Source organism: Phytophthora sojae (genome assembly GCF_000149755.1).
Source record: "Phytophthora sojae unplaced genomic scaffold PHYSOscaffold_3, whole genome shotgun sequence".
In the NCBI taxonomy this organism is placed as follows: Eukaryota; Oomycota; class Peronosporomycetes; order Peronosporales; family Peronosporaceae; genus Phytophthora; species Phytophthora sojae.
The window spans coordinates 2,173,385-2,191,787 of NW_009258117.1; the positions used below are offsets into that span (position 1 = coordinate 2,173,385).

Below are 18,403 nucleotides of genomic sequence, written 5' to 3' on the forward strand. Positions count from 1 at the left end.
CAAGCGGGTATCTGCTCGGAAAACTCGCCAAAGCCGCGCCCGGCACCGGTGCAAGGAGCGACGGCGCCAAACAAATCAACGAGGGGCACGTGGTTCAAAGGCGGCGGTGGCCACAGACTCGCGGCCCGCAATTGCCACCGTTTTGCACCCCGGGATCTGCTCGAAAAAGCGCATCGCTACATGGCGTTGCGCTGGAGAGAAAGAGATAGAGACTCGCTGCCCCCACGAACTTCCTCGGCCAGCTTTCGTCGCTGGCACCCACCGTCACGGCGCCATATGGTCCTCTTCACACGTCGCACATTGCCAAGGGATGACCAACATTACTGGCGCCGTCTACTGCACGCGGCAGCCGACTTCGCGGCGAGCGTCGCGTGCCAGCCGATCTCAGAGACCTCAATAGCGCTCGAAACCACTCGTTGCCAACGCAGCGCGCAAGGAGCTCCGATAACCACGCTGTCGCGTTGGGGCTGCTTGTAGCTCGAAGAAGAGAGGTCTCAGATGTCATTTTAGCATCTGACGGCGATGCGATGCGAGTTGCATGCTCAGCCTTCAAGTGCTTTGGTCAGTGAAGTGGTCGATGCTACAGAGAGTGAGCTGGTAGCATCGGGCACTCTATGCCTCGGAGAGAACAAGATGCCGCTAGAAGTTCGACTTCAACGGGGACGGGTATCTTACGAATGTTTAAGAAAAAATTACGAGTGTACCCAAATTCTACATTCTGGCGATGCAGTGGATGGGTAATTAAGTTTTTACGGGTGGGTTGGTAAAAATTCCATTTCAAGTGAAAACCCAATGGATGGTTGCCTACTTGCTACAGCGAGCGTAGCGAACACGGTTGTATTCACGATTGACGGAGCATCCATTCGAAGCTGCAGGCTTCTGGGAGCCTGCGGAGCATTTCGCTCCGCAGATCCTCCGCGACTTCGAGCTTCGGTATGTAGGGTCCATTTGGGACTACATGACGACGCTGGGCGCCGCCGCGTGCTCCGGCGTGAGTATCCCGAGCGCACTAGTGGACGTCTTCGAGGTAAACTATACGGCCTAATTGTTTTTCACATTATCACTGCTAACACGTACTATTGTGCAGCTCGTGCGTCGCCTTTTAGAGTGAGCTTCCACGAAGGTAAACAGCAATTCCTGCAGCCTTAAGCTTCAATACATTTTTTATACTAGCGGAGCATCACGGTCGCTGCGCTCATGTTGCTTTAGGGGTCGACCCCCAAAACTATGCTGACCACAGAGTTTTGGACGACGTCCCCACTTGAGGAATTTGAGTACAAAGCCGCTTGCAAATTCTAGCGCTTTATTTCCCCTTTCACGCTCCCCGATTTGCTGGCTATTTTGCAAACAACATAAGTACCATTCATACGCTGTTATTAACGGTAGACTGATACACCTGACCTGTGGTTCGAATGCCAGTACACTTGTATTTTTCTTACTTGGCCGGTTCCTACCTCAGGTCATGATCCGTAATGCTGCATTTTGATTGGCGCTTATAAATACATTTGGTCCCCTTCGAGTGATCCGCTGATCCTGGACTGGGATCATCAACCATTTTCGGATCACGGATCAGCAAACAGCAGAAAAGCAATGTATGAAGGTTTCTCGTGTCATCGTTTGCGTCGCTGCAGTCGTAGCTGCAAATGCGTACCGGCGGTACCGCAGGGCGGCTGTTGTCTCTCGCGAGCGTCTGGATTGGGTCTCGCACCGTGACAGGCTCGTCCAAGAGGGACACTTCCATCGCTACTATAGAATGGGAGTCAAAGCTTTCGAGGAGCTGGTGGAATCTTTGCGGCTGCAACTTCAGCGTGATGCAATGAAGTCACAAAATAGAACCGGTATTGGGCCAATAACACCTGAAAACAAGGTCCAAATCACGATTTCCTGGCTCGCTGGAGGTTCTTTTCATTCTATTCGGGCTCATGCAGGTGTCAGCAAGTCAGAGTTCTATGCTGTCGTTGTCGAAGTTATGAAGGCGATATGTGCTCACCCACGGTATCGAATTGCTGCGCCGGTACACGACAAAGTATCAATTAGACGAGCAGCTTCTGAGTTCGCTGACATCAGCAAGAATACTATTCTGACTGGCTGCGTTGGTTGCGTCGATGGATGGCTTTGCAGAATCAAGGCACCTAGTGCTAGTGAAGTTTCGGACGTCTCGGCGTTCTTTTCTGGGCATTATCTTTGCCACGGAATCAATGTGCAGGCTATGTGTGATGCAGCATGCCGATTTACGGGCTACTGTTTCAATTCTCCTGGGAAGGTTCCAGATAGTGTTGCATTCAGAAAGTGGCCTCTGAGCACGGCGATCTCAAATTTACCACTTGGCTATTACGTGATTGGGGATAACGCGTATCCACTCTCTCAGTCGATGCTAGTTCCTTTTACGAAACCAGAGATCAAGTCGAGTGACTACTCTGACTACAACTTCTACCTTTCTCAACTGCGAATCCGAATCGAAATGGCTTTCGGTCTGCTTGTGAATAAATGGCAAATTTTTAAGCGGCCCCTAGCTGTGGATTTCGTTAACGCTGGTCTAGTGATCAAAACATGCATGAAATTGCATAACTACTGCATTAACGAGCGGATTCAACAACCTGGAAGCGGAGGTTCTCGCAATGCCGCAGTGCGGGAATTTAACACGATGGAGGATTGTGACTACTTGACTACTGTATCGGGCGAGCTGACTGAACAAGATCCGCCTGTTGTTAACGGGCATATAATTTGCAAAGTTGTTTTGGAGCATATTCAGAGATATAATATGTATCGGCCTACAACTCGCATCTAGCTACCCATGATTTGGTCCTGGAGCTCGTCTGATTTGGCTTGAGCCACCTGTACTCGTCGTTGGGCCGCTTCTCGTTCTTGCAGAAGATCATCAATGTCGATGCCTTTTGTTTTGCTCTCGTGGATTTGGGCATTCAGAATTGCAAGCGCTTGACGACGACGGGCGAGAATTCCATCTACAGCGGCCAGTTTCTCCACAGCAACATCACGCTGCATTTTCTCGCGCTGAAGACGCGCAACAGCGGTATTTTGCTCCAGCAGCTCGCTCTTAACACCACTCGATTCATTTTCAACGAGCTTATTCACGGCGTTCGTTAGCACAACAACAGAATCAACACTGTCTTTGCTTTCATATGTCGGGGTTTGCGCTTCTGATTCTTTTGAGGAGTACGCTTATCTTCATGTAGCTCGTTCGATTCGTCGTCTTCATCTTCCTCATAGACACAGGTCGCACAAAATTCACGTCCCGACCCACGAGCCTCACACCACAGGTGCACGCACATGGCCACTCTGTCTCCTCCACAAAAATTCCAAAAGTCTTCGTGCGATCCGGACAACTTGCATTTTGCCTCGGCAGAGGCAAAACGGCGATTGCATTCCTTCCACATACCCTGTAGTTTTGCGCCAGTTGTGGTAGTAATTTGATGCGGCTCAATCCCCGCAAACAAAGAGCTTTCGGACACCAGTTGATCGTAGTCGTCGTTCGTAGTATTAAATGCTTCCGCTACTTCCTCCCAAAAGCGGCGACCACCTTCATCGAGCTCCTGTCTCGTGAACTTGTCGCCAGAAGTGATGAACCGCTCGAGATTCGTCGTAACCTCGTAGAATAGTTACTCGATCGGCCTTGTTCATGTTTTTTGCCACCGCAAGCTTCCGGGCCGTACACTCCAGTTTGAGTTGATCAACCATCCACGTCGTGTAGTCGTCCGAGGTTGGAGCGGGGACCGCACGTTTACTACCAGGCTTCTGCACCGCAGTCCACTTGCTGCTGACAACGACATCACCCCCCGCAGACGTCGCCATCTTCGCAAATGGCTCAAATGAATCTATCACATGCAACACTAGAGTGGCTTCGTGGGGCATAATCCCATGATCTCGTTAGGAACAGAAATAGATGATCCGTTTGTACACCCAACCCCTAAATAGGATCACGCTCCTATGTGATCCCGTTAGGAACCCGCCTTAGGTAAGTGTGTGAAAATACGAGCGAATTATTCCAGTAACCTTTCGCGATCCATGTTGAAATTCTTCCTCCAGATGCCATCTACACCCAGCCGCAATGGCCAATGTTGAGCGCAATAAGGAAACATATATAATGAACGATAACTAGCTCAAAATAATGTAGTTGAGCCTGATATCGTACCATCACACATGCATGTAGGGTATCAAAGCAGAGCTGCGACGCCCGAGATCGACCCAACAGAACTGTAATTGAGTGGGCTAATGCATTTGCTTAGTCGAACATCTTTTCATGAGCAACGCAATGAATGAATTAACGCAGACTGGAAAGGAGCAAATAATCGGCGCCTATAGCGTGCAGGAAGGACTTGGAGCTGTCTGATTTCTTCAAAGCGAAGTAGCAGGCGAGGTCGAACGGGCCAAAAGAGAGCCATTGTTGCTACGAAGAAGCACCGACACGGACTCGGGCTCGTACACTCCAGCTCATCGTCCAGCTCGTCATCCGCGCATAGCCTTCAATGTAATTTAGAGAAGTTGCTGCTCGACAGTACCCAGTCATCAGCATGCAAAGCTGCTTGCTACTTGGCGTAGCGTTGGCGCGTCATTGAGGCTCTGCTTGTTGTTGCTTCGACTCCCGAAGGGCCACGGACTTCTTGCCGCAGAGCGACCCTTCTTACGACAGCATAAGGTTTGAAAGGCAAATAGTCTTAATAAAGGGTCCTAAGCGGGTCCAAATAAGGGTAAAATGTCACGTTTAAGTCTATTTCTGATGTCCTCCATACTAACGGTCGAATTTGTTGTTTCATAACTTCGACCCTCTGGTTTCATGGCATCTAAAGATAGTGACGTCGGTTCAGCTCAGAAAACCCGTGCCGATACCACCTTCCGATAACCATCCAAATGTTGTTTAACCGAGGTATTTTTTCATTTTTTGGTCCGCGTGTGAGCGATTCTAAATTGTCTAAATTGTGACCCTAACCCATTCGCAGAATTAATGTAAAAAGTAAAGCGGAGTGTATATAAGAGACGTAAGAACTCCATAAAACGGAGTCTCATTTATATAAAACCCTTAACATTAACCCATTAACCCAAAGTACCTCTCAGCCAACACTGCAAACGATGGCGAGCCTGTCGGCCAGCGAGACCGAGTTCCTGGTACGTCCAGCGGCGGGCCTGTCCGGCAAGGCGTAGTGCTGTCTGACCGTTTGTGCCTCTCCGTGTCTTCCGTGCAGGCGGAGCAGGAGCTCATCGCCATTCTGCCGCACTTCCACCTGCGCGACAACAATGGCATGCTCAACTTCATTAGCGTAAGTGACCAGTACAAGTGCACATAAAAAATGGGTAACTATGTCGTAACGTTTTGAGCACTTTCTTGCAGGGCGACTTTGGTCCGTTCCAGCCGGGTATCACCACGCACGTGCCCCTGTGGCTCGCCATCATGCTCAAACAGCTCAACAAGTGCCGCATCTTGGCGCCGTCGTGGCTCTCAGTCGGTCAGTGCCGACTGCTACCGTAGCTGCTCGAATTTTTGGGTCTTTGAAACTTACCCAATTGTTGTGTTTTCGCTATGATCCATGCTGTAGACTACTTGATGTCACGGCTGGAGCGCGAGAAGGCCAGTGACGCATTCGAAGAGCTTCCCTTCCACTACTTGGAAGTGGCGTCTCTGTTGCTGAAGAAGTAGGTGCAAAAGTCAACATTTATAATCGAAATGGACTTGACTAACTTACCACCCTGGTGTGTGTATCTGCAGTGCCCCGGAGGACCTGGATCAAGGTGAACACTTGCGCTCACTGCTGGAAGACCTGCAGAATGTGCGTCAGGACAAAATCCGCAACGGTCTGTCCAGAATCGCCGGTGACGTCGTTCAGAGCGGTGGCTCCGCTTCCGTCATTCAGATGAACAACATCTCTGCGCTCGAGATCAATTCGGTTCGGGAGTTCATGATTGGGGTACGGCTTCTCTGCATCGAAATGCTGCCGTTTGTCGACGTATCTACTAAACTCATTGCGTCTTGCGTGCCCCGCAGTCACTGAACCAATTCTACCGGCTCTCGCGACTCAACGCGGAAGGTGCGCACGACCGTAGCAACATTATTTCTGACTGGATGAACAGATTCTTAAGCTTGCTACTGTGATGTGTGTTTTCAATGTATTTCAGACGACGAGGATCTCTCCCAGTCGCAGTCGCAATCCCAGACCCAGAACTATTCGGAGCCGCCCTCAGGTATGTTTGCTAACATCGTGGTAGTTCGACGTCAAGGAGTGTTCTAAGAAAGGGGTGCATGTTGTGCGAACAGCGGAAAGCCCAGCGGCGCGTCGGCTTCGGCGGTTTCGGGGATAGAAGATGTCTCCGTTTGTATACCAGCGGCGCAGTTCTCTATGCTTTACCCATACACTGTTGGCAGTAATCGTCGAGAGGGCGGCAGGGTGCCTATAGCGAGGGTAATATAAACACTCTCCCTTTACTTTACTTTCCCCGGAAGTGATCTTGTTTGCATATTCCTGCGAAGCCGTAATAAAATGACCGATCCGATATCCTTGAACAGCTTGAGTTGAAGCAATTCGGTGTGTTACGCCTAAGATCAACAAAATCCTCCAGCTGTACAGTATGCCCGACGCAATCGGAAAGGCTCAAGTGCGCTTTACTTTCTTCTTGCCAAGCGTTTCAACGGGGGGGGGGGGATACGATTGCTGCGCCATGAAAATCACCGAGCGACCAAGCGACTTCGGATGCAGCTTCTTGCGCCAATAAATGATAACGCAGAGATAAGCTCTTCGCTGCGACGGACGCAGCGTATTGCCGACGTTACTACGAGCAAAAGAGCTGCTCCTAGCGAGCATGTACACCGCTGTTTGCTGGCACTGATATCCCCTCAAGAGGTTTTGGTGAAGATTGAACCGTAAAATCCGCGAGACTCAGATTAGAGGTCTACGAGCTAACACCCGACGAAAGTCGGGCATTCATGGATGTCTCATCAAAGACCAACACGGGGCTTAATGGCACTACCACATTCGTACTGACTGCTTCTGAACTATCGCACTTGTTTGATCGCGCTCAACTGCAGCTAGGTGCACTTCATCCAGCCACGTTTCCGGGGTTGCCGGTTACAATCAAACTGTGTCACCAGTGGCGACGACGCGAACAAGGCTCTTCTTACGGAGGAAGCAAAAATGGCGTCGCCGGTTGGATGTTGTATTTCTTGTCGGCGGCAGCTTTCCCTACGAGCTGCGCCACGCAGTTGGTTGCTGCGTATTTAAACCGTGTGATCTCTGCGACGACTAACTTATCGACTGTGTGGCACGCTCTCGTGATGCAGGTAGGCTTGGACGGGGTACAGCAAATTGCTATAGACGTGGACTGTGGTGGCGGAATTTCGAGCAGCAGAAGTCTCAGTGTGAAGGAGGCTCGCGTCGGCGCTTGCTGCCTGCTTTCCGTTTTTGGGTCTTGCCATCCTTCGTCTTGAATTTCTTCTTCTTCTTGGGAGGCTCTGGGGTTTTCGTCTCTATCGGTTCCCTCGGCGTCTCGGGTGTATCTGCCTTGGCCTGCTTCTGCAGCTGCGAGTACGGCGTGGGCACCGCCACGGGGTTCATCATCACGACGCCCGGGTTTTTGAGTTGCAGCGCCTCGGCCGCCGCCCGCTCGCGCTCGCGCTTGTCTTCTTCAGCTGCAGCCACGCAGCATACGCCACAGAGCACGGCGCACACCAAACACCCGCAAACATCTTCCGTCTCACTCATCGGCAGTCGATGGTCTCACTTGGCAAAAGGGGGGTAGAGGTCGAAGTACCAATGGCAATGGGCAATGCAATCCAATGCACTGCACTGGATCAAAATCGAGTTGAAAGGTACGTGCTAGACGGCTGGCGAATTGGAGAATGGCTCGAGCGCGGCACAAAAAGTGTCAAGCCGCACGCTGCTCAGTCGAAAGCCGGGCCGGGGGCCCGCGAGATGGTTTTGGAGTCGGTCGAGCGTAACTGCGCAGCGTATGGACGGCGGGGCATCCCAAAGCCCGGAAGTGCGAGAGTCCCCCAGGATCAGTGTAATGGGCATGCAACGCGGCGCTCGTCAACGTCAGCGCAGAGTTCAGCGCACGTTGCTGAACTCCTCGTCCGCGCCGCTTCAAGATCCACCGATGCGTACTTAACGCGGAAATAAACATTTCGGAATTAATACACTACCTACAGTACCTACTTTTGTTGCCTTCCATTTTTTTCGTTGGCCAACCATTTCTCTCCTCGGTTAGCACTAGCCTAAACGTTTAGCCATGGCGGACGGAGACCTGTGGCGCGACCGCAACAAGGTGTTCGTGGCGGGGCTGCCCTCGCACGTGGACGACGATGCGCTCTACGAGAAGTTCAAGTCGTTCGGCGAGATGCACCAGTCCAAGGTGGTGTACGACCAGAAGACGGGTCGCTCCAAGGGCTTCGGCTTCGTGACGTTTTGCGAATACTCTAACGCGCTGGACGCGGTGGACCAGCTGAACCAGTCGAAATGGGACAAACGCACCTTAAACGTGCGCTTTTTGCAGCCCAAAAATGGGTCTGGTGCTAACGCGGCAACAGTCTCTAACCGGCCCGCCAAGGTCATCGGACCGCGCCCTGAGGGCTGCACTACCATCTACGTGGGCAACCTGGCCTATGACATCACGGAGGAGGTGCTGAGGAAGGTCTTCGACAAGTGCGGCAGCATCCGCGCCGTGCGCTTCGCCGAGCACATCCAGACCAAAGAGTTTAGAGGGTTTGGGTACGTTCAGTTCCACGAAGAAGGGCCGTGCGAGGCGGCCGTCAAGCTGGACGGCATGGTGGTTATGGGACGACCCATGAACATCGACTACGGCGCCAGGGACGAAGGATACGCACAGGCGCGCGAGGAGTTGCAGAAGAAGCTGAAAAAGGGTATTTGCCACAAATTCCAGCAGGGACAGTGTACCCGTGGAGACGCGTGTAAGTTTGCCCACGTGATGCAGGACCAAGACGCTGAAGAGCTGGTGCAGCCGGCGGAGCGACCGGTTAGTGGAATTGCCACCCCCGGCGCGTCGTTAGGTGCTGCTGAGGCGAAAACTCCCAAGGCTGAACCCACCCAGGCCACGTCGGACGCACCCGTTTGCATTAACTTCCAAAAGGGTAAATGCCAACGTGGTGCTGCGTGCAAATTCCAGCATTTGCATGGAAATGGGAACGATGAGGAGACGCAAAACGAGGAAAACGGGGAAGTTGAAGCAGCACACGAAGAAGAAGAAGAGAAGGAAGAAGAAGAGGTTCCGGAAGAGGAGGAGACGCGCGCGGAGGAGGGAGCGCCCGTGTGTCAGAACTACCAAAAGGGCAAGTGCAAACGTGGCTCGGCGTGTCGATTCCGTCACGTGGCGGCGCCTGCGGGAGGGTACAAGGAGCCTGAGGAGGACGAGTGGAAGGCACCCGTTCGTGTGGCGTTGCCGGTGGCTGCAGTCGCCGAGGTGGCGGTGTGTCGGAACTTCCAGAATGGCAGGTGCATGCGTGGAGCGTCCTGTCGTTTTGCCCACACGGGTCAAGTGGCCCAGGAGGCCCCGGCCAGCGCCGTGGAAGAGGTGAGCGAGTACCAGAAGCGGTTTCAGAGCGTGTGCTACAATTGGCAGCGCGGCGGCTCGTGCGTGCGTGGCGACAACTGCTCGTTCCAGCACGACGGAGCCCCCTCTGAAGCTAAGACTGAAAGCGTGGAGAAGAAATACAAGAAGGAGAAGAAGAGGAAGATCGAAGAGGAGGGACAACAACAAGAAGAAAGCGAAGAGGAGAAGAGGAAGAAGAAGAAACACAAGAAGGAGAAGAAGGAAAAGAAGGAGAAAAAGCACAAAAAGGAGAAGAAACACAAGAAAAGCAAGGATGCGGACGAGAGCGATTAGAGAACTACGCGCGGCGATAGCTAGAATGTTAGATTTGTATGCAATGGTGAGCCTCAATTTCCTCGGACAAGTTTCTCGTTCTACAGTGCAGTAGAGGTACGTACGTTCAAGAAGCTGGTGGAGAATTTTTCGGTTAACATCTACAAACGTTGTTTCTAGCTGCAACTGACAGTACTATCAGGTGGATTTTCCTGCAGCTGGAACTCGGTGTCCTTGCTCACCACGGGAGCTCCGTCGAAGGGATCGCGGGGTCGGCGTTCAAGAACTTGCCTGAGTCCTCCAGCGAGAGCTTGGCCACCATGTCGGCCATGGCCTTGACCGAGTCGGCGGGTTGAATCACTCCTTGGTGGTTGCTCATGTCCGTGGATACGTATCCGGGGTTGATGGTCACGACCGTGACGTTGCTCTCGCGCAGGTCCATGGCGAGCGAGCGCGTGATCATGTTGAGCGTGTCCTTGGACGTGGTGTAGCCGTACTGGCCGCGGAACAACTGGGCGTACTCGTCCTTGTTGCTGGCGATGCTGCCCAGGATGGACGAGATCTGCAAGACGGTGGCGGGGCTCTCGGCTTTGGCGGCAAGCTTAAGGTTTGGCACAAACGCGCGGGTGACGAGGAATGGACCGACAGCGTTCACCTCGATGGATTTCATGATGACGTCCTTGGCGACCGTCTCGAACGACGAGTATAGACCGACGCCAGCGTTGTTGATCAGCAGGTCGATGGGGACACCCTCCAACTGGCGAGCCGCCTCGAGCACAGTCGCCTCGTCACCCGCGTCCAGGGTGATGATCTTGAAGGGCGAGAGGGCAGCAAGCTGCAGAACGAGGGGTTAGAGGGGGGAGGGAGAGCGATTGTTGTTGTAGTTTTATCTCGCTTACCTTATCGGTGTTGCTGTTCGCCCGAGCCGTGCCGATGACGTTCCAGCCGGCGTTCACGTAGAACTCGGCGAAGGCGAGACCGATGCCGCGCGTGCTGCCGGTGATGAGGACCGTCTTCGTGGTGGCTGCCATGGTCGAGAGTGGAGAGTTGAGGGGTGGGTGGGGGCTTGTCGAGCTTGAAGTGAATTCGAAAATGAATGAGCGACCTCTTCGTCTGATGGGATTGAAGATTTCTCTACTCGTGCGTTGATGTGTACGTACCGGAACAATAGATCATCTCCGATTAGTACGGCTGGCATGACTCAAAGGACTGCCCGGATGTTCATGCAATTGGGCAGTGCAGTCGTCACCGTTTAGTACGCTAGGCCCGACTCTAAACACCACCGCAATCGTTTAGACGATCCTCGTAATCACCGTCATCGCTCCGGGTCCTCAGTTCAGCTTTTTCGGTCGCTGCAGCTGGAGGAATGACTCATTCCAGAGCTCATTCCGAATGAGCTACATTCAAACAGAGCCCATAAAAAATAAAACCCGGGACACTGCAAGCGGTTAAGCAATCAAACTGCTGCTTAGTATCGGCGTTTTGAGACTCAGCCATATATGGATAACATGATATCAGCCTACTGTACCGGTGTCTGCTAACACCCTCTGCGTCTGCACACAGACACAATCGTGCCGATGCGATTTCGGAGCGTTCACAAGAATGTATGATAGCAGCGCTCTTTAGAATGTTGGTACATGTTGTGTGCCCCTTACAGCTCTGCAAACAAGTTGGCCACTACATATAAACTCTTGGGCTTCCATTGTACGTAGAGAAAAGTGGTGGAGCACCACGAGTTGCTTAACTACACAAAGCACAAAACTGGAACATTGCTATACAGTCAGACTGGCACTAGTGATCTTCCCACTTCTCTTCCGTTTGCAGCAGAACCAGCGGCGATATCATCGAACTTTCCCAGCGCAAAACGCTACAAACCATCTCGAACAGCCAGTAGTTGGACCTCAGCCGTTCATGATGGCCAATCGACCCGCCATGAACCACCTCCCATCCTGCAGGATTGTCGTATTGGTCGTACAGCCGGTTGAAATGCACCCTGTTACCACAATGAATCAGTGATGAGACAATGAAAAAAAAAAACACTATCATACTAACGCACCAACGCACCAACGCACCAATGGAACGTGTCGACCAAGTATTCGTGGGGTTCCAGCAAATTTTCAATCTCCGGCGAGGAAATGGTACGCCGACAGAAGGTGTATCCCGTCGGCGTCTGCAGTCGGAACATCAATTGAATCGAGGTCAGCGTAAGTTGAAGCCTGGACGGTCGGTAGTCTCGCCGCACAATGAACAGGTCGTCGTTCAGCACTTGCAGCACTTGCAGCCGCGTCCGCGTCGGGCTGTCAAAGACCATCTTCTCCAGCTGAGATCCGCTCAGAAACATATCCCACGTCTTGTTGAACAGCTCTTCCACGTTCTCAGACGGAAACTGCTTGGTGAAGGCAAACAGCAGCGTCTCCGTGTTGCGGTAGTGCTTGTGCTGGTCCGTCCAGCCCATGAAGCTCGACCTCGTCGACTCGACAATCTCACAGTCCGTAAACTTCCGAATCTCCTCGTATGTTTTCCGCGCGAATTCATAACACTCGGACGTCGACAGGTGACGGAACCTGGCGGCGAAGGACAAACTGGAAGGAATTCCACTGTCCCAAATCGCGAACGCGTCCTCAGATGACATATTTCTTGCATATCTCTGATAGAACTCGTGCTCTTGCAACAGCCTTCGAATCGCCGCTTGATCCTTCTCCAGTTCTTGCGCCACGAGCGTCAACTCTGAGTATTTCCGCTGCAACTCGTCCATCGAAGTAGCGCCACTGAAGTTACTGAGACCGTGGTGCAACCGCATTAACCTATAGGAATCGCCGGCATTCTTTCTTCTGGCCATGGCAGCGTACACATTCTCCAACTGCCTCACCTCGTCTCGCATGCGGTTGATAATGTCGAGTCTTCTCAGTCGCGACTTCTTCTCAATCTCCGAGCGCCTGGCACGCTTCGCCTCAGCCGAGTTCTTGGCACTGGGGACGACGTTGCTCCTGCTCGGACTCACTTCTACCTGGCTGTTTGACACTGGAGAGGGCGGCGTGGCCAAGCGGAGGCTGGTCGAGGCGTCGATGTCCTCGCTCTGGGGCCAGCTCTGCTCCGTCTTGGTCTCCTCCGAGATCGCGACCGAAAGATCGTCCAGCTCCACTTCGTCCGCGAACGCCTCGGAGAAGGCGCGTTCCATGGAGGGAGACAAGGGCGGCCCCGATGGCTCGAGGGGCTCGTAACTTGAGCCCAACATGGCGAATGGCGCTGGGTTGCTGCTGCTTGGGGGGATATGGCGACTCGATCTACTTCGCTCGCAGGTCTGCAAATTTGAGTTGCGTCCAGAGTGGCAACCGTTCGACCGGCGGCTTAAGTTGGGGGTATAACGCCCCCCACCACTGGATTGGGCGTCGGCAAACCTTATAGTGTTTCAGTAGCTGCATACGCACCGGAAGAAACGCGCCACGAACGTCCAATGCTATTCTAACCTACTCTGTCGTCCTCCTGGACCCCAATTCATAAGAGCTGGGGGCGAGGCGAGCTCTAAATTAGCCCAACCGAGCCACCCTTTATTCATTGTCGGCGACGGCAAGAGCGGATTACGAGCCCCTGGATCCATCAGAGCCGCCTCCATGGAGAGCGCATTGTCTGAAGTATTAGCCGACATTTCAGAGCTCGACTATGTGTTTAAGACGACCACGGACGACAAGCTGAAGACAAACTGGTCGGACAGCGAGGACGCCGACACTTCGACAGCCCTCCGGTCGGCTACGCCTCCCTATGAAGACGCTGCGGAGGCGAAGCGCTCCAGGCGAACGGCCATCGAGAGGAAGCCGCGGCTGAGAAGGCAGGACACTCTGAAGCGAATGCAAGAGGAAGTGGAGCACTTGGAGAGGGTAGACGCTGACATGGCAAGGAGTACTGGGATTCGTACGGGTTGGTGCAGTGGCAAGGTCGCAGCGTCTTAACTTCCATGGACGAACTGCAGCGAAAGTACTCGGAGTTAACGCTCGAGACGCGTGAGTTGGAGAAGGACCAGATCGCTATTCGAAGGCCGCTACAAGAGCACGAGTTTTCCCAGGAGTGTACGAGGATGTTACTCGACTCCAAGTCCTGCAAGTGGTGAACGACGACTTGTTCATTATCTGACGAGACCATCGAATGGCAAGGTTTCCGGTTGCTCTTGTCTCGGTTCAAATAATGTTTCGACTGCAGACACCGACAGGCTACGCCCTCTCTTTGCGTACAATCCCTTCGCCAGACATTCAAAGGACTCTGGGGCCCCACGAGGTCTGGTTCGACGCATTCCACTGGTATGCACCTGTAGTTCACGCGTTATTCATGCTCATGCTTACGTTCTTTTCTTTTCTTCCGTGGTGTGGTGTCAAGGATACACTTTAACCGACTCTACGATGAATACGATAGCCCCGCAGGTTGCGAGGTCGTGCACGGGGGGTCGATCGACACTCAAGACCGGCTCAGATCCAGTAGCTGGCTGTTCGAGATGGTTTGCAACGTGTTGCGCTGGGAAAGCTCCACCATCGCTCCTCTAAACCTCCTGCAGACGTGAGGTCAGGTGCAGTCGTTATACAGCGAAATGATTAACTCAGTGCAGTCGGGGGCTGAGCTCGGGAAGAAAGGCACTGTCGATTCGAAGTAAGTATTCAATTTTTTGAGTCTCCTTGGACATTCGTCCTGCTCACCTCTATTTTTCGATGAGATCGGGGGCTGTAAGATGGAAGTGTTAAATTAGTACTGCTCACAATCCAGTGAGGCGGCAGTATAGTTCACCATGCCGACGATATCGAGCTCCACCTCCAAGCGTCTGGACCCATCAGAGCCGCCCGCATAGAATTCGCCGACGTGTCAGAGCTGGACGACTTCGTCGAGGCGAAGGAGAAGGCGGAGCAAAGCTGGCAAGAAATCGATGCCTGGAGCCTTCGGATGGCTACACCACCGTCTTCGATCGAAGAAAATGGCCCATTCGAGAGGGAAGTGGCCACTAGTAAAGATACAGCCGCCGAGGCGAAGCGTGCCAGACGATCCGAGATTGAGAAGAAGTCGCGACTGAGAAGACTCGACATTATCAACCGCATGCGAGACGAAGTGAAGCAGTTAGAGAACGTATACGCTGCCATGTCCAGGAGCGCTGCGAGTTCTTATAGGTTAATGCAATCGCACCATGGTCTCAGTGACTTCAGTGGCGCTGCTTCGATGGACGAGTTGCAGCGGAAATACTCGGAGTTGACGCTCGTGACGCAAGAACTGGAGAAGGATCAAGCGGCGATTCGAAGGCTGCTGCAAGAGCACGAGTTCTATCAGAGGTATACAAGAAATATGTCAACGGAGGACGCGTTCGCGATCTGGGACAGCGGCATCCCTACGAGTTTGTCCTTTGCCGCCAAGTTCCGGCATCTCTTGACTTCCGAGTGCTACGAGTTCGCGCGGAAAACTTACGAGGAGATTCGGAAGTTTACGGAGTGTGGGATCTTTGACACGACAATGTCGAGCTTTATGGGCTGGACGGACAAGCGCAAGTATTATTCGAGTACTCAGTCACTGCTGTTTGCCTTCACCAAGCAGTTTCCGTCGGAGAACGTGGAGGAGCTGTTCACCAAGACGTGGAACATGTTTTTAAACGGATCTGAGCTGGCGAAGATGGTCTTTGACGCTTCTACGCGGACTCGACTCCAAGTGCTGCAGGTGCTGGATAGAGATCTCTTAGTTATTCGTCGAGACCACTACACCCCAAGGTTTCCGATTACGCTTGTCTCGGTTCAATTAATGTTTCGACTGCAGACGCCGACAGGGTACACCTTCTGCCTGCGTACGATCCCTTCGCCAGAGATACAAAATGCTACGAAGCCTGGTTCAACGCATTCCATTGGTACGCTTGGTTCTCTACTGAAAACTGAAGTTTGTTGCGCTAACCCTTTGACAGAATACTTTAACCGGCTGTATGATGGATACGATAACCCTGCAGGCTGTGAGGTGGTGCATGGTGGGTCCGTCGACGATCACGACCGGCTCAGATCCAACTACTGGCTGTACGAGATGGTTTGTAGCGTCTTGCGCTGGGAAAGCTCCACTATTGCACCTCTGTTTCTTCTGCGGACGTGAACAAATATTTTGTAGTGTAGTAGCGACAATTGTTTTACTTGCGGGATACCTTAAACGATCTATATTGATTTCCTCACTGCCATTTTGAAAGGGTAATGATATACTACCAATGCCCCTGACCATCAATTTATCACGATTAGTCCTCCAAGGTCCACACTAGCATGCGAGCCAGGTCTTCATAAGAACTAGAAGTAATCGATAGCCCCATCCGCCCAGCCCTTCGGTTAGTATAGATCAAGGATGAGATAAGATCTGGAGCAGCAGCTTATAAACAAGCCGCCAAACTCTCCAAACTAGTTTTCGCCACAGCGACGCCATGACGGCAATAGTGAGCGCAAAGTGTGAGCCGCTGGACCTATCGCAGCCAATGGAGAGTACTTTCCTAGAGGCATTCGCCGACATTTTGGGGCTTGACGATTTGCCAGTCACGATCAAGCTGGAGGAGGAAGAGCGAAGCTGGCCGGGAAGCCCCGATACCGAGTCGACAGGCCTCCGTGTGGCCACACCAGTGTCTTTGACGTCAACCGATCACAATGACATGAACCGCTGCAAGGAGGAGCCCTCCACTGTCCAAATTGCAGCTGAATCAAAGCGTGCTAGGCGGTCGGCGATGGTGAATCTTCGTTAGCTCCTCGGCATCCCTCGGGGTTGGATGCTCATTTCGCTGCGATTAATCAGCGTGACACCACCGAGTACGGACGTTGCAGCGATAATACTTCCTACGATATAGCAACAATATAGGCGCGTAGCGAAAATACTGTGGCATCCAGTTTCGGACCAGTCTTAGTTTGGAGTCGCAACGTTAGCAAATGGCTGAAGCGAAACGCCCAGCATGACCCGCTTCCAGCAAGCCCCCTTCCGGATCAATAGATAAAATAATTTAACGGATTCTTATATGCAGTGTGTTTGTGGGGGGGCGAGCCTTTAGCTCTTCTATGATGCGCCTTGGAGTATGGCGCTGTGGGCTAACCTTCCGCTGGGGACTCGTACAAAACTCCCAAAAACTGCATCGTGACCTGCCGTCGCAGTTGCCGTTGCACCTTGACAAAACTTGTGTTTCCTCTTCTTCTTCACGCACTGTTGAGCCACTCGTGCTCGAGCACCTGCGCGGCGCTGATGCGCTGCTCCGGGTCCACGTTGAGCATGCGGCACACGAGGCCCCGCGCGCTGTCCGACATGCAGGCCCAGCCGGCCGACTCGCGGTCGAAGTCGCCCTTGAGGATTCGCCGCTGCAGCTCCTCGTCGCTGGCGTCGTCCGTCGGGTCGAACGGGTGCAGGCCGCAGAGCACAATGTACAGCACGACGCCCAGCGCCCACACGTCCATGGCGCAGCTGGACTCGCGGTGCTCGATGAACTCCGGCGACGCGTACGCCGTCGTGCAGGCGTCCACCTTGCGGCGCGCGTCGTGCAGCCGGAAGGACTGTCCGAAGTCGATGAGGCGCATGCCCGTCTCCTTGTCGTCGGCCAGCAGGATGTTCTCGGGCTTGAGGTCCGCGTGCACCACGTGCTTCGAGTGCAGGTACTGCAGCGCCACAGCCAGCTCGCGCACGAGCGCCTTCGCGCGCTGCTCGCCGAAGACGCCGTGCTCCACCAGGTCGTCGTACAGCTCGGCGCCCTGCACGAGCTCCGTTACGAGCACGTAGGCGTCTTGCGTCTCGAAGGCGTCTCTTGCAGCACCAAAGGCAATTATTTGCTGCATGGCGCTCAGTCAGCAAGGGTCTCTTTGCTGGTGGTGTGTGTACACAGTACACACGTGTACTGTATGATTCCATTTTTGTCGGATTAAACTGGGGTCTCCCTTGAAACGCAAGGTCCGCGATGTTTTCATCGGAAACGCATATGCTTGCAGTGGAGTGCAACTTGCTGCGGGCGAAACCTTCTAGAGCGGAGGAGGGGCTCTCGTGGCCCAGATTTGACACTGACAAATTGGCAGTGATGCTTTAGAGTGGACCTGGCAGCACTGCCCATGGCGGTGCTCGCAATGTGGTGGAAGGCGGTGCCAACGACTCTTATGATACACTTTGCTGCAAGCGCTGCGTGGCTGCTTGGTTTTGCTCACGTCACGCGAGTTGAAGTGTGTCAGAGGCTGTACGCAGCGCACATATAATAGAAGCGCACTCCTCCTTGCGGCTATCACAGTGGCTTAAGTTGCCTACAGGCAGACCCCTCTATTCCTGTCAGTGCGCGATGGGCTAGCTTGGTGGATCTAGGGTTGCCCCAAGCTACGGCAGCGCTGGCTTGGACACCACTCCACTCTGCAAGCCCGGGCCATTACGGACCGAGCGACTCGAGAGTGAGGTTTATTCTCCTTCTAGGAAAGCTGCGCTGAGTAAGCGAGACTATTTGTGTTGTAGGTTGCAGTTGCCACTATGCGTTAAAACTTGTTTTAAATTAAGTCGCCTCGTTAGCATTCTTGTTTCAATCGAAATAGCAAATTAACGTTTTCAGTTTTCAGACACAACAACATCAAGAGTACTGGTA

At 53.1% G+C, this 18,403-nt stretch overlaps 8 protein-coding genes across 8 annotated transcripts; 3 read left to right on the plus strand and 5 right to left on the minus strand.

Annotated features, from left to right (window-relative positions):
• Positions 1 to 3,266: 3,266 nt before the first annotated feature.
• Positions 3,267 to 3,587, minus strand: PHYSODRAFT_406804 (hypothetical protein; the record flags this gene model as incomplete). Its single annotated transcript, XM_009524306.1, has 1 exon — positions 3,267 to 3,587. A coding segment is annotated over one exon (321 nt), but the record flags the coding sequence as incomplete, so codon positions are not given.
• A 1,498-nt stretch (positions 3,588 to 5,085) lies between these two features.
• PHYSODRAFT_328060 (hypothetical protein) lies at positions 5,086 to 6,239 on the plus strand (the record flags this gene model as incomplete). Its single annotated transcript, XM_009524307.1, has 7 exons — positions 5,086 to 5,121; positions 5,199 to 5,273; positions 5,345 to 5,459; positions 5,550 to 5,646; positions 5,720 to 5,918; positions 5,996 to 6,038; positions 6,127 to 6,239. 7 exons carry the CDS (start codon positions 5,086 to 5,088, stop codon positions 6,237 to 6,239), a joined length of 678 nt encoding a protein of 225 aa, XP_009522602.1.
• A 1,119-nt stretch (positions 6,240 to 7,358) lies between these two features.
• On the minus strand, positions 7,359 to 7,706 carry PHYSODRAFT_298256 (hypothetical protein; the record flags this gene model as incomplete). The annotated part of the gene is made up of 1 exon (XM_009524308.1): positions 7,359 to 7,706. One exon carries the CDS (start codon positions 7,704 to 7,706, stop codon positions 7,359 to 7,361), a length of 348 nt encoding a protein of 115 aa, XP_009522603.1.
• Positions 7,707 to 8,232: 526 nt separating this feature from the next.
• Positions 8,233 to 9,843, plus strand: PHYSODRAFT_489640 (hypothetical protein; the record flags this gene model as incomplete). The annotated part of the gene is made up of 1 exon (XM_009524309.1): positions 8,233 to 9,843. The coding sequence occupies one exon, from the start codon at positions 8,233 to 8,235 to the stop codon at positions 9,841 to 9,843; it is 1,611 nt and encodes a 536-aa protein (XP_009522604.1).
• Positions 9,844 to 10,060: 217 nt separating this feature from the next.
• On the minus strand, positions 10,061 to 10,853 carry PHYSODRAFT_492548 (hypothetical protein; the record flags this gene model as incomplete). Its single annotated transcript, XM_009524310.1, has 2 exons — positions 10,061 to 10,657; positions 10,722 to 10,853. The coding sequence occupies 2 exons, from the start codon at positions 10,851 to 10,853 to the stop codon at positions 10,061 to 10,063; spliced, it is 729 nt and encodes a 242-aa protein (XP_009522605.1).
• Positions 10,854 to 11,613: 760 nt separating this feature from the next.
• On the minus strand, positions 11,614 to 13,057 carry PHYSODRAFT_497478 (hypothetical protein; the record flags this gene model as incomplete). The annotated part of the gene is made up of 4 exons (XM_009524311.1): positions 11,614 to 11,815; positions 11,895 to 12,568; positions 12,692 to 12,892; positions 12,944 to 13,057. 4 exons carry the CDS (start codon positions 13,055 to 13,057, stop codon positions 11,614 to 11,616), a joined length of 1,191 nt encoding a protein of 396 aa, XP_009522606.1.
• A 1,688-nt stretch (positions 13,058 to 14,745) lies between these two features.
• Positions 14,746 to 15,921, plus strand: PHYSODRAFT_488151 (hypothetical protein; the record flags this gene model as incomplete). The annotated part of the gene is made up of 2 exons (XM_009524312.1): positions 14,746 to 15,688; positions 15,743 to 15,921. The coding sequence occupies 2 exons, from the start codon at positions 14,746 to 14,748 to the stop codon at positions 15,919 to 15,921; spliced, it is 1,122 nt and encodes a 373-aa protein (XP_009522607.1).
• A 1,070-nt stretch (positions 15,922 to 16,991) lies between these two features.
• On the minus strand, positions 16,992 to 17,621 carry PHYSODRAFT_492226 (hypothetical protein; the record flags this gene model as incomplete). Its single annotated transcript, XM_009524313.1, has 2 exons — positions 16,992 to 17,372; positions 17,424 to 17,621. 2 exons carry the CDS (start codon positions 17,619 to 17,621, stop codon positions 16,992 to 16,994), a joined length of 579 nt encoding a protein of 192 aa, XP_009522608.1.
• Between the last annotated feature and the right edge of the window lie 782 nt (positions 17,622 to 18,403).